This window comes from Thunnus albacares, chromosome 7 (genome assembly GCF_914725855.1).
Source record: "Thunnus albacares chromosome 7, fThuAlb1.1, whole genome shotgun sequence".
Lineage (NCBI taxonomy): Eukaryota > Metazoa > Chordata > Actinopteri > Scombriformes > Scombridae > Thunnus > Thunnus albacares.
Genome location: NC_058112.1, coordinates 15,198,626 through 15,213,653, shown reverse-complemented (window position 1 = coordinate 15,213,653; position 15,028 = coordinate 15,198,626). Strand labels below are relative to the sequence as shown.

At 41.9% G+C, this 15,028-nt stretch overlaps 1 protein-coding gene across 2 annotated transcripts in view; it reads right to left on the bottom strand.

The window, feature by feature from the left end:
* wwox (WW domain containing oxidoreductase) overlaps window positions 1-15,028 on the bottom strand; it is a 139,384-nt gene that overhangs the window by 84,632 nt on the left and 39,724 nt on the right. For both annotated transcript variants that reach the window (XM_044356136.1, XM_044356137.1), the window contains exons 7-8: window positions 12,683-12,868; window positions 8,986-9,250 (exon numbers count right to left, since the gene is read on the bottom strand). In XM_044356136.1, the coding sequence (XP_044212071.1) occupies window positions 8,986-9,250; window positions 12,683-12,868 (451 nt within the window). The remainder of the gene's footprint in view (window positions 1-8,985; window positions 9,251-12,682; window positions 12,869-15,028) is intronic.

Below are 15,028 nucleotides of genomic sequence, written 5' to 3'. Positions count from 1 at the left end.
TAGAGAGACATCAGACCAATCAGTCAGCCAATGTCAATATTTCAAGAGCAAAACAGTGAAAAGAAGAGAATGCAAGTGTGTATGTGTGTGTCTTTATGTGTGTGAGAACTGGCACTTAAAGGGTCAGTTCACCCAAATAAAAAAAAAAAAAGACATTTCCCCACTTTACTCTAATATATGTAACCATGCAGGGAGTTGGCGTTATTTGTCCAGATTGTCTTGGTATAGTTCCAATGAAAATATTTCACATGTTCTGTGAATTATCCAGAGTAAAAAGGTCACCATTTCTGCAAGGACAACTTGGTGCTAAATTTTTAAATTTAATTTTTCAATGCTGCTTCCATTATTGTATTCAGGTGGTGGCAGAAATTTCACAGAGCAATTTTTCTAAACCTAGGCACATTGGAATTTGGGTGTACAGAATTAAAACTATGGACTCAATCTTTCTATAAATTGTTTAGATTTTTTTCATCTCTTTTACAGCTGAAACAATTTTGTTCATTGATTAATTCTTTAAAGGAGACATATGCTTTTGTGATTTTCTGTTATTTATACACTGTTGAATATCTATGTTAAACATGGTCAAAGTTTGAAAACTTGAGGTAGACGTAGGTAAAAATGCCACCTTCAAGTCAAAAGCCCACGCTCAGTTTGCAAAGTTACCTCTACTTCCTCATTGGACTGACGTAAGATCGTTTGCACATGCTCACAAACAGCCATCTGCTCTGTAGTCTTTGTTGCTAAGGTCTTTCAAATTGTCCACTCACATATTTCAGATCGGATTTTGGCTCGAACATGTACGGATGTATTTGAGAAGTTGACATTTTGATTAAAGAACGAGAAAAGAAGTGAAATCCTACTGCTACTGTTTGTTTATGTAGCCTCTGTCGGAAGTCTGCCGAAGGGCATCTTCTGGAGGTTGGACAATCAGAACAGAGTGGGCTCATCAGGGAGGCTTTAAAGGAGCTAAAACCGCCTGTTACAGATAGAGGCTGAACTGAGTTTATTTTAACTGCTAATTATTTAATTGATAGATTTAAATGCAAAGATATTCCAGTGGAGCTGCAGAATAAAATATAGACTTAGAAGTGTGCATGATAATTCCTTGTGTACAGCATCTCAAATGTGTATTAAAATTGTTTTCTTGTTCTTCAATGATTGTAAACTGATAACCTCTGAGTTCTGGACAAACAAAATCAATGTTTTCTTTAATTTATCTATACTTAAATAATAAATTAATTATTAAATATAAAAGTATACCTATTTTATAGACCAAACTATATTAATTAATCAAGATGATCTGCAGATTAACCAATAATGAAAATAATAATTACTTGCAGCTCCAGTCTCATTCACTCACTGTGTGTGTGTGTATGTATTAGCACACTCACATGGAAAATCTGGTGACTACTGTTTTAATGTCTGTGATACTGCAGCCAAGCACTTTATTTATGTCATCTGAAAGTGACACTATTTATTGTTTTGTTTTGTGTCCGTGAGTATGTGTGTGTGTGTGTGTGTGTGTGTGTGTGTGTGTGCGTGTGTGTGTGTGTGATAGGGGCCTCTCCATCTTTGAAATGAATTAGCGTGTGGTGCCTTATTGAGTGAGGTGCAGTGTTTAAGTGAAACTGATGAGAGATGTGTGAGCAGCGAGGACTGGGCTATAAGTATGTGGCTGGGGTCACAGGTTAATCCCTATTGATTTACTCCACCGTCTGCATACAGCCACACAGGAAGACAAGGAAGGAGAGGCCTGCTTTATCACAGAGCACAAATGCAGGATAAAAAAAAAAAAATTACTGCCACACACACACACCTACACATAACACACACACAGTCTGTTACCTGATGCTAAGTAGGGTAAGGACAAGAAAATTAAGTATCATTTAATCTCTAAATAGGTAGTTAAACACCCTGTATTTAGACAGATTGCAGACCATGACCTCCTAATAATCATGACCTCCTAAGAATCAATGAGAAATATGATCACTGGCGTCATTTACACATGATCATATGATCAAGAGCACTTTCCCTCATTTAAAAAAAGAATACAAAGATGTGCATGTCTTTCAGAGAAAAACTGGTCTAACATGGGAAACGCATGAACATGCAGCCACATCTTGTCAGTGTGGTGACAGATTTAAACGCTGAAATCAAAGCAACCCCGGACCAGACCAGAGTGTGTCTGATGAGAAACCCAAATAACACCAACACCACCACTATATTTATAAACAAGCTCTTCACAATCTCATCCCAGAGGAGGAAAGGTGAAATATTACATTAATATGAACAACTATTAATAATAACCCCCCCCTTCTCTCCCCACCTTTTACCCCATCACTCCTCTCTCCATCTCTATCTTCCTCCTTCCCTCCCTCTCTCTCTCTCCCTCTGCCTCTAATCCTATCATGCGGGCAATAAGTGTATGCACCATGAGCACATTTAATTTCTGCGGTTGGTTTTCAGCAAGCCCAGAGGTGAGCCTTAATAAGGATCAATGGCACTTTATCTGGGACAGCACCCACTTCACAGCATGCAAATTACACAGCAACCCTTAAAAAAAGAAATGGATTTAATTAAAAAATGTAGAACCACGGGCTCTGGAAATTCAATTAAAGGATTTATGCAAAGGTTGGCTAGCTTTTTGTGTTGCAGTTCCTGCTTATATAATGAGCTTTTCATATTAAAAATCAATAGGTAATCTGGGCTAGGGGATCGGCTGCTTATGTACATTTTTGAAATCAATTTGAAAAATAGTCCATCAGCTCAGTGTCACAACAAAGAGGGGAGGGAGTTGTGTGTGTGTTTATGTGTGTCGAGTTGTGGGGGGGCGAGGGGGGGGTCAGTGGCAGGAAAGCAGTAGGAGTGGATGGGTGAGGAAGGGGTGATAGGTTACATCTTTCTCCTCTCTGAGGGTCACTGGAAAAAAGCTCTGAAGCTCTACAGGTAAGCGAGACGAAGGGTGAAGGGAGCGATGAGAAAGAGTAGAGGGTAAGTGAGTAAGGATGTCTCTCTGGCCAGGTCAGTTTCTGGCTCTTTGGCCTATTCTGATCCCTTCTATTAGAGATGGAGTCCCTTGGCAACGAGGGTCTAGCTGGCTCTGACCTGTGGCTCTGGGGTAATTTAGCCCAGCCCCAACTCAGACACAGCCCAGACTCAGACAACCCCGGCTGGGGAGACGTCTTAATGGCCTCCCTGAGGTGTCTGGGGCTGGAGGAGCAGAGAGGATGTGGTGGAGGCTTTAAGTAACATTCCTTCACAAACACAAAATGTATGTACACTGTGCAAAAAGATACAAAACAAAGCAGATTAACATTTGCAACATTATAAACAATATAACACTATATTGCAGCATTCTGCAGCTGCACTAAATTACATTTTAAAATGTTTGATGATAGTTAAAAATGACTTTCTTCTCTAACTTCTTCCGCTTTCAACAGGGATATTGTTTGTGCCTCCTTCACACTCATGTTGTATAACTGTACACAGGCAGGAGGGGTGAATGACTGACTGCATACAGTAGCAGACTGTCAGCATTTGATTGGTTCTTTATTGATCCAGACACGCTCTCCATCACATCAACTCATCCACAATAAACCATTTACACAGTTTCCATGTGCAATGGACCACATAACCAGGCCTCAGGCCATCTCTGGTGTGTGTGTGTGTGTGTGTGTGTGTCTGAGCATGTGTGTGTTTTCTTTAATGAAATGGTATCTCCGTGGACAATAATCCCAGTAACAGGATTGGGCAGGAACACACATGTCAATACAGCCAAATGGGATTGTATGCTTTTATCCATCCCCACACCAACACATCTCTTCTCTCTCCCCATGTCTCTCTCTCTCTCTTACCATACATAGTGCAGCAGCACAGCAGGGAATGTCTGGCAGGAATATCACATTCACTACATCTAGTTCCTCCAAGATGATCTAAAACCTGGCCTCTAAAGAAAACCCGTACATCATCAGAGAGCTTCAGTTTTAGTATGTGAACCTCATACCAATTGGCATAATGTCTAATATTCTGTAGACACCACTGAGGAGAAAACCTACAGAGTGTCTCCAGTCAGGCTGGAGCTGACCCCCTCCTGTGTAGCTCCTAATCATCCAAGAGGACTCTATTACAAGGTCCTGGCAGCTCATCTAACCCCACAGAGGAGAAGGGGGGAGCTGGCAGGGTGATTGGGACCTCTGCTCCTCTTTCTTTCCGCATGGTTGAGCACCACACACAGCACTGCGCACACACACACACACACACACACACACACACACAGGTTCCTGGGTGTGCAGCAGAGTTACTGTTTCTGTATGCTACACCAGATAGCAGATAGAGCACCTGACCTTACGTCTGTCTGCAGAGAGAGAGAAACTGATAAAGAACAGCGAAGTAACAGTGGCTGCTGTGCTCACATACAGCACCAACCAACCCACTGTATGTCTGTTATATGGTAATGCTGATGTCTTCGTTGCAGGACCTGTCTCTGGGGTTAACCCCTGAGGTGCAGGCGAGAGATCCTGGTCACAGTAGACAAGGCTCAGCAGAGGAGGCACAAGCGGTCCCATTACTCCTGACTGAACAACCGTTTCTCTAATATAGCCCTGACTGCTGGTGCCTGGTCAAAAGTTCAGCCTGTGCATATGTAAAAAGGTGGCCTGGTGCCCGAGGCAGGATCCCGGGTAAAATAATCATGCTAAAACGCTAAGAAGCATGGGACTAGGCGGGAGCGCTGATGAAACTGGCCCCTGGGGGTCCTGAGGTGTCTGATTGGACCAGCGGAGCCTCTTAGGCCTGTGCCACCTCCCTCCCCTCTTTTTATCCATCACAGTGGATGATGAGGTACTGGAGCAACTGCCCACACTGATCTCCATTCAGCTCAGCACTGTCTGTGCCTATAGTTAAGGTATAGATTTGATGAGTATAGGCTGAGCCCAGCTGCTCAGAGCCTGAGGGTACGTTGATCTTTAGGGAGCAATCAGTCAGTCAACAAAATGTCACAGGGTCAGCGTTACAGCGTGACAGGACGGTGACAACTTCACAAAGGTTACAGCCCAACTAATAACTGCAACAGTCACTGAAATTCATTATGTGCTGTTTAAATGTTTGAGTTGTGGTTCAAAGTGAATTGTCTAATAACTTTTATTGCATATATGATCTAGTCCAACATTGTAAAAGTCACGAACATCTCACTATCCTACATCAAATAAATCAACCAATATCTGTGCCAATCAAATTTTGAGCATTAAATTGCTGCAACTAAATCTCAGAACTGTGATAACAGCTGTTTTTTGCTCTTGCTCTCTCTTAGTCTCCGTCTCTCCCTCTCTCTCTCTCTCTCACACACACACACACACACACACACACACCACTGCAGGCCAGATCATTCAACGCTGATAATCACACCAAAGGACACAGGGAAAACTCCCACTCTAAACACGCTGAATTAAAGAAACAGGAGTTACAGGCCTGGTCGCACAATCTCTGATAAGTAGATCAAGGCATGGGGAGGGGAACATGATGTTAGTGAGAGATAGTTTGGCTGATTAAAATGTCATGGCTCTTTATAGATGCCTTTCTCAACTCAGCAAAATGGAATCAGCACTGTACATCAATGGCAGAGTGGGCTGTGCTCTCTGCTAATGGAGAAGTTTCTTTCCTTTAAGTAGAAACCACAACACAAAGGATGCAAAACTGAGGAAGTCCAAATATATTTTGGTAATGAAGCGAACAAAAATACAGCAGCAAAAAAGATAAAAGTGAAGTGTAAAAGTGGGGAGCTGATAAAATAAGACAGCATGAAGCACAATTAATGAGGGAGGATAGCAGGAACATGATTGGATGACCAAGAATGGAGCGTATGGCCTGAGATGACATTTCCTCGCCTTTACTGCAATAATCAAATTAAAGATTTAGGACCACATGTAGCTCCAGGTGTTTCAGTCGTCTCTGTATTGTGAATTCATGTGTGTGCTTGTCTGTGTGTGAGTCTACTTGTGTAGGGCAACTGTATATCACTCCACCTGTGCTCCTATAAATCAAACCTGTGTTTTAAATGAGAGGCTGGTTATTTGCGCAAGAACACACACGGGGGCTTTGTGATTGTTTTTTGGAGTCGACATTCTGCTTATGTTTGCATCCCAGAACAATCTCCATGGATCCCGCAAGCGTACGCAAGCAATTAAAGCGATACCATCTTCATATCCCTGCAACCAATAACTGAAATAATATCACTGTTTTATTAAGCCCTTAATGTGGGGGCAGAAGGAGTGAGGAGTGGGATTTTAAAGAGGATACACTTTCAGGGGCCTTATCAAGCCCAGATTTAAAAAGAGCAAATACTCAGCTTAAGGGTGTGTTTGTGTATCTGTGCGTGTGTGTGTGTCTGCATGTGTGGCCTTTATCAGACATGAGTTTTAGCTAATCGCTGTGTCAGCACTCCAGAATTTAATTACTAGCTCTACCTTTGTCCTTTAATATTTACTAACAGCTACACTACGTTTAATTAACCACATGTAGGAAAAGCCATTGCCCCATTCTGGAGGGGAGACCGCTTTACTAATAGCATCTGTGTGCTCACATCCAAAAATGTTAACACGCCTCTCCCTTAGACACACAAAGAACACAGAAGTCTCATCCACTCTGGGGTTCACTTCCAAATCATTTGATTAAAAGGCATGTTTAACAAATGTTGGTCCAGCTGAAATTGACAAAGACCAAATTTGAAGATTGAAACAAGACAGAGAGTGATGAAAAAGCACTAAGAAAAATGGTAGAGGAGGAAGAGGGGGAAAAAGTGTTTTGTGACAGAAATAGTTAAATGGAGGAAATTCAGCTTGGCATTTTGTGAAAGGTGCTGAGGAGCAGTTCCTCTCATCTCTCATCCTATGTCAGAGGGAGGAGAGACAAATGATGGCCTGAGGCCTTGTGTCTGTCAGACATGATGGATCAGAATAACGCTTCACTAAAACTCCACCATGCTGCCTTTCAACACATCACATTTTCCCTTCAGTGCAAACACTAAATTGATAAAGTATGAAGAGTAGCTAATGGAAAGATGTAACAGTCAAACTAAAGCATATATTAGGAGGCTTTGGAGCCTAAAGGGTAGAGTGCTGTTATCCATTGAAAAGTCCTACAGAGCAGAGGACACAATATAGACCAAGCTACATCACAGGGTTGGATTTTATCGTTAGTATCCAAAGTGTGCGAGGATGTTAACCTCAGGCACCTAATATCACTTCACAAGCACACACATGTGATATGAACCCTCTCTCACACACACATACAGTTCATGCAACCGTTTACTGTACACACACATACGCAGATGCATCAACACGCGCACTATGGTCATCACTCTAAGCTGAACTATAGAGGTTATTGACACCTTTAAGAGAGGACTTAAGCAAAAGGTCTGCTTATATCTTCTGATCTCATTGGATCCCATTGACAGCAATATATACATGTGTTTTGGTTATAACACTAGTGCAAACATTGCACAACAAAACTCCCATATCCGATGCTTCAACTTCAGTCAATATGTATACAAATTTGAGTAAAAATTCTTAAGGCTGTGACAATTGAGCTACAACTAACAAAAAGGCAGATTTTAATCAATATTTTTGAAAACTGCCACAGTGCTGGAGGAAACAGTTCAATGAATCCAACAGAAATAACATTATTGGCAAAAAGCTGAGAAGCAATCCTGCTTTTGTTGCCAAACTGGACACTCTCCACTCTCCGGCTGCACCTGTAAATTCTATCCATGAAAATAACAAACAGAATCCGTGAAAAGCACAACCTTGGAGAAGCCAAACAACCACAGAGAACATGCTTGACTTATTGCCGAGAATAGGTACACAGCTTTCGCTTTGTTTATACAAGAACCAGATGTCTCATAGTGAAGGCCTTGGCACCCAATATAACCACTGTTACACCCACAAGAACCAACAGTCACAACCTTCCTCTCTGCAAAACACAGATGCGTAGAGGTGATACTCTCATTCTCTGAGGAAAACTCCAAAACAAAGCTTCCCAGCTGAGGGCTTGTGAGTATCCCCACACTTGACCAGCCCGGTGGCATTCAGTGTCCCAAGACCCTCACCTAGGACCAGTTTGCCAATTGAGACTCTACCTATTGACCCAGAAATACAGCTCCGAGGGTCACAGGGGCACACTAAGTCCCATCATAATTAAGTGTCAATTCTCTGAGGGGATCTGGTTTTATTGTTGGATCAAAATTAAAGAAATTAAAAACCACAGGTCCCCACAGCACAGCACCTGGCGTCCTCAAATTGTACCTCTCAAAGACAGCCAGTGACGATATAATCTCTCTACTGTGTCTCTGCTTTCAGAAAGGTCCTTGCAAAACAGGGTTGAGTTAGCGTGCTAATATGATTCAGAACTTAAGATAAGGCATCTGAAAATATCTGGTAATAGGTTCTCCTGATGGGACTGGGGTGTACTGTGAAAACATATTTGACAGTACTCTGGAGTACATGACTGAATAAGAGTAGAGAGTTTGCACTGTGCATTTACTGTAACCTAATAGTCACAGTACACAGGATCTGGAATTTCGACTACCCTGGTGAGAGGATAGGGGAACAGTCTCTCAGAGTTAAATAAACAGTGACAGGAGGAAGAGGAAAACAAACTACAGAATATCTCTCTATCTGTGAAACCCAGACTCTCTCCCTGAGCCCTCAGCACTGAGCAGATCAACGCCTCTCCATCCTTTTCCTCTCCTCTCTCCCAAGAACATGCCAAGACAAATATATAGGCTGATTAAGGGACCCGTCCGAGTCAGGAAAAGAAGATAGTAATATTGCATGAAATGCATAAAATACAACTAGGTACAGAGCTACTGTGGTAGCTATCCATTCTGGTGACTACCAACATCATTATAGGTAATAATCAGTCAGGTGGTGCGATAGATCATCAGTAACAAGGTTATAAAACACTTTTTCAAAACTTTTTTTTCAAACTTACCATAGACTTGGTGAAAGGTCTGGCCAGCGTGAAGAGAAAGGTCATCAGCCACCAGCTCCGGTGAATGGAGGTATACATCATGTTCCCAGGATGCACTGCGTTGGAGGTGACACCATGAGGTGAGAGGCGGCGGTGGAGCTCATTGCTGAAGAGAATATTACAGAGTTTGGCACGATTGTAAGCCAGCATGGACCAGTACTCCTTCCTTGGCGGAGACAACAGGGCCAAGTCCACCTTACCACACGAGTCTAACAGGTCTGTGAACCTGAAAGATAATTCAGATCAAGAGTAGTTAGAGTATGTGTGTGTGTGTGTGTGTGTGTGTGTGTGTGTGTGTGTGTGTGTGTGTGTGTGTGTAGGCTATCTATGGGCAGATGTGTGGCGCTGGCTGCATACAAATCAAAGACGTGACATGATGTTCTTTAATTGCCTGCGACAGAGCTGTTAAAATCCAGATGTTTGACAAGGCCCCTTAAACATTACACTACTCGTTGTATTATTATGCAGTCACACAATAACATCACACAGACACAAGAACTACACTCCCTGTGTGTGTGTGTGTGTGTGTGTGTGTGTGTGTGTCTGAGCATGTGTGTTTTCTTTAATGAAATGGTATCAAACCGGTGGAACACATCCTACATATTAATCCAGTCATTAGAAAACAACCAATCAAAATGTCACCTGGTTTCCTTGTTGTGATTTTACAAGCTGGCTGCCTCTTGTTTACTGTCGCCTTCCGCAACATCCTTGCTTGGCTAAATTACAACATCTGCAGGCTTTTTATTTCATGTGCTGCAACTTCGTAACTACTTTAGCAAGTAGAGGTTGATAAATCAATTGCCTGAGCACTGAATGTAGTTTTTTTTTCCAAATCTGTTCAGACATTATATTGAAGTTGTGCTTAGTTACATTTGAATGAGGTTTCACAGTGATATTACAATCAGTGAATTATCCTCCCAGTTGATCCACACATTGAGCTCAACAGCAAACTGGCATAATAAAATATAGAGATTTTGGGTGACAAAAAAACATCTTGTCTGTTCATGAAAGTATGGAGCCAGAGCTGCAGGTTACATCTATCAGAGGTAATTTCATTAAGGATATTATCTCCCCTTGTTTGACCAGATCTGATGCAGTTGTAGGGCAAAGTAAACCTGTATTGGGCCAATTCCACAGTAAGCCCCTGTGTTGGAAACTGATAAAGTGTCCAGCGATTACCCACGTGTCCATCTCTCCCACCCTTATCCCTTATAGGTCAATGCTTTACCAGCGGACAAGGGGCTTAGGGAATACAATATGCTGCCAGGTCAGGGGTCACACACTGCTTGTGAGGGGAGGCTAAGTGAATAAACGGGGGAAATCAGCGGAAAGTGAAAATAACACAAACAAAAAAGGGAGCGACTTCAATAGATGTAATATAGGTTTGGAATGAGGTGGACAGAATGGAAGATGTAATATAAGATATTGTCTATTTTCGCTCCTTCTTCCCCTCCGTCTAGTCTGTGTCAGTGTGTAACTGACTCTCTCTGGTCCTGCCTAAGCCCTCTTTGAAGAGGTTAAAGCCGAGGCTGATTGTAGAGCAGAGAAGGATAGGTGAGTGTATGTGTTGGGGAGGCAGGAATGGAGACGGGGAGAGCTGTAGGGCAAAGAGTGAAGAGAATACCTGACCATTCTTGGCCTTGGAATATACATAAATCCTGCACATTTTGCCTGTTTTAACAGATTCCTGGCAGTGTTTTACACCGCCAAAACTTGTGTGAACTCACTTTTCTTACTGTGTAGGCAAGTCTTGCATCAATCTAATGCTGTCAATACTGCCTCCCTGACATGCTTTCTTCCAATAAGCTTTTCCTATTCTCTGTTCCTCTTACTTTTCCTACAGCATGTAATAGCAGTGTGACCTCAAGTGAATCTGAGTGTCAAACCATCCCCTCCGCTGCTTCTGTCCTCTCATGCATGGCAGTCTGTATAACATAACTCATATGAAGGCCCATGTAATAGTGCTGCTGTTTGATCTGCTAGAATAATTCTGCGTATGTTCTCCTTGTCTCAGGTCACTCTGCCGAGCTCCAATCAATCACTCTGCTTGGCCGTCTGACTGACTGAAGCTAGGATCAATGTCGCGCACACACACACACACACTCGCGGACTCCGATACACATGGACCCGGGCTTGGGCTCACAGAGCACTGCAAAACATCATGCTTGTCTACTGTATGACAGGAAAAACAGAAGCCTATGGAGTGGAGTTGCTTAACAAAAAAGATTTAAGACTTAAAGAATAATAAATGGCAGAAGGACAGAAAAGGGGCTGAGTCAGGGGGTCAGACAGAACGGAGCAGATACTTGATCAAAGTAAATTTTAACTGATAAGTCCATCCATCATGTTGATGATACGTTTAATTTATAGTGACAGCGTGTGGAGGGAAATGAGTTTTCAGTGAGTGAGGCTGTCATGTTTGACAATACACATTAAGTCTGATCTATCAGTTTGAAGTGAAAACTGGCCAAATGTAGCGAGTAAAACGGCATGACTGGAGCTGAGGAGTTGGAGCAGATAGGGTAGTTTTGGGGTATTACTGCGTAAACTCTATCAGTGTGGCTCTAATATGACTGAACGTGGGAAATTGGGGAATACAGGTCAAACAACAGCGTGGTACTCAAGCTCAAGAGCAGTGCGTTCTGCCAGAGTTGGGGTTTGATTCCCATTTCGACTACATGGAATATTTATATGCCCGCAATTTTGGAAGGTATATTAGATAAATGTACGTTTTGAATGTGACAGGGGAGAGAGTCTAGAAATGGCCTGCTGGATGAACAGAACATCAAACTGTTACACATTATGTCCTCTCTCCCGTCAAATAATTTCTCATTCATTGCTGAGTAAAGCAGTACATTTTCTGGGGAGATCAGAATAATTTGGTGATGTAATTTAGGTGGAAAACAGTGTTTACTCTGGTGAAAGACCAGAATAGTTGACTAGTTGACTGGATGGTTAACTGAGTTAAGTGTTTTTTATCACTAAGAATTTCATAATTAAGTCAGTAAAATTTTTCTAGCATCTAAACATATTGTTGGTGTTTTGAGGCTAAATTTGCCATTTTCTCTACTTACACAGAGTCAGCTAAACTCATGGATGCCTTTATGTGTCTGCACACACATGCTTTTACCCCATTTTAGCTCAGTTCATGTCTATCTCAGTTTTCTCAAGTAAAAATTATGGTATCATTATAATTAAAAATTGTATCATAAGAAAGTCAACAGGCGATATATTCTGGGAAGGAAAAAAAAAAGCAGGATTCACCCAAAACTGAAATATTCTTTTAACGTAACCACATACAATGTGGCACACAGATCACACTGGAATTTGTCATTATCATGTTTTCAGACATGTTGAATAAAAGGTTCTGCATGAGTTAACTTTACTAAATTTATAGATGCACAAAATTGGCTAGAAAAGTTTTTAGTTTTTTGCCCATTCTCTAAAATAATTGATTAGCTGGATTAGCACTCAATTTCAAAATGCACAATTCATGTTTATTCATTAGTGAGACAGAAAGAAAACTTTTTAATTTGATTTAATGTTTTAGCTGCAGTAAAGCCACAGTCTTCTCTTGAGAACAAATACATCCCTAATACCAAACCAGTCAACCTGGGAAAAAAAATAAACTTTCACATGTCTAGTTTATCGTCTTTACCTGTGGGACTCTGAAGACACCACCACAACACGGGCAGGGGCCGAGCGACGCAGCACATCCTGTAAGCACTGGACCAGCAGGAAGTGACCCAGATGGCAGACCTGGAAGGTGGACTCCAGACCGTCCTCTGTCAAGCTCCACGGCTGAGTGCAAACCGCTGCATTACACACCAAGATGTGCAAAGGCCTACAGGAAGAGAAAAGCAGGAAATAAAGCATGTTTGATTGTTTATTTGTTATAAGTGAAAACAGAGAGGATGCGGCTGCATAAAAAGGGGATTTTCATACCATATTAGGCTGAGGGAGAAGTAAGGAAAGACAGGGAGAAGAAATAAAAAAGAGGAAGGAATAGTGAGAAGAGAATGCGGAGAGAGGAAACAGGGTGTCTTATTCCAGAGTGCAGTAGACTTAAGAGGTCTACAGAGACAGAGCATCAGTAATGTTGATATGATACAGAGGTTTCCAGTGCAACTCCCCACGGCTCGACAGGTACTGTAGATACTGAATACAGTTGGCTGGAATCCAAGAGCAACAACACATTGAAAAGCAATCTCACACCGTTTCAACACACAAGCGTGGTGGAGGTAATGAGTGTTGATACAGGCTCTGTGTAACTACTTTGAGTAACCAAACCCACCAACACATCGACTGGGAAAGGCTAAACAGAAGAGAGCACATCAAAGGAATATACACACACTGTGGCAAGTCATGATATAAAAAGCAACTGATTCAATGCAGGGGCCAGTAAAAAAAGCGTATGCTTTAGCACACACAGACGCATTTCCATTCTTATAGTCTTCGTGTGGGCAAGTGAGCAACACGCCCTGCTCACGTGCCAGTGAATGGAGATTGCTGGATTGGTCAGGGCAGTGAGAGATCCTTGTCGGTGACAGCGTCGCTCCAGTGAGCTCGAAACCACAGTAACACAGCCGAACAATCCAAACACACCCCACCAATTTTTAATTTCTTCCATTAGAATTAATTATGAGGCCGAAGGCAATTTGTGTACCCTGTGTTTAAGACTGCCTACTGGATTAATTAAAAACTGGATGCTGGAAAATTAATGTGTGAATTGTTATGCCTTGCTATAATGAGCCATCCCATGCTATTACATAGGAGTGTACTGTACGATCACCTTCAGGCCTCTGAACACACAAGGTTCATTAAAGAGCACAAACCTAGTCACAAGTAAACTGAAAGAATGCTAACCTTAGCATATTATCTATGGAACAGCAGTGAGATGTTTAAATTTGCACCCAAAATACAATGAGGTGTGGAACTTAAAAGCTTGGTAGACACAAATCATCTTAAGAAAAATAATAATAAATGATCTCAGTGACGTCAACTCAAACCTGATAAAACAAGATAGAAGAGTAAAACATCACATTTTCTGTGATGTCAGTTTTTCCCCTGAAATTGCTCTCATCTTAAAAGCAGAAAAAAAAAAAACATTGGTTGTTTTTGGCCCAGTGTTCCCCTGTCTAATAGAGTGTGAAGTACAGTAACATTGTGCTTCACAAGGCAAAACTCTTGGCTCTGTCCCCACCATGCAGGCTAGGTGTTGCACAATAACACTGCAGGCACGAACTCTTGACTAAGGATGCACCCATCCCACTTTTTCAGTCCCGATACTGATATCTGGGCTTTCGGTGTCAGCCGATTCCGAGTACCGATCCGATACCAGTGTTTAATTAATAAGCTGTATAAGCTGCCTCGCTGTGTGGAAGAGACTGTTATCAGTTCTTTTATGTGTAAGGCAAAATCAGGCTTGATTTAAACATTGCCTTCCTAGCTTTGTAAAACAAAATGCAGTAAATAAATACATAGATATGAATTTACTGGATTGTTTTTTATTCAAATGATGGTATTCAAGATCCAGATCGGCTCATTGTCACCAATACCCGATCCAGCTATTTTAGTCAGCACCGGAGCGTTATCCGATATCAGTATCAGTATCGGTGTATCTCTACTCTTGACCTAACTTTTCAACCTTTCACTGTGGCTGTATCTGTTTTAAACTACTGCTTGTATCAGGTACTCTTCTTAAGGTTTACATTTAGCTCCTGTCCCTTCTGTCACACTGTAAAGTCAGAAGTTTAGTCAAAAAAATTAAGTATGTCACTCAAAGTATATCGCAGATTTGTGATCAAAAACTCCAATAACCAACTTTTGTCTGACCAGTGAGTGATTTCCCCCATGTAGCTCTGATGGCCGCTAGTGAGTCTGCTTGTAATGTAAAAGGCCTGTTAATTCAACTGCCCACCAGTTAGTCCCTCTCTCATAAGCGCAGGTCTAATGAATGTCTTTAATAGGCCTATTGCAGCATACCACAGTCCCACTCTCCACA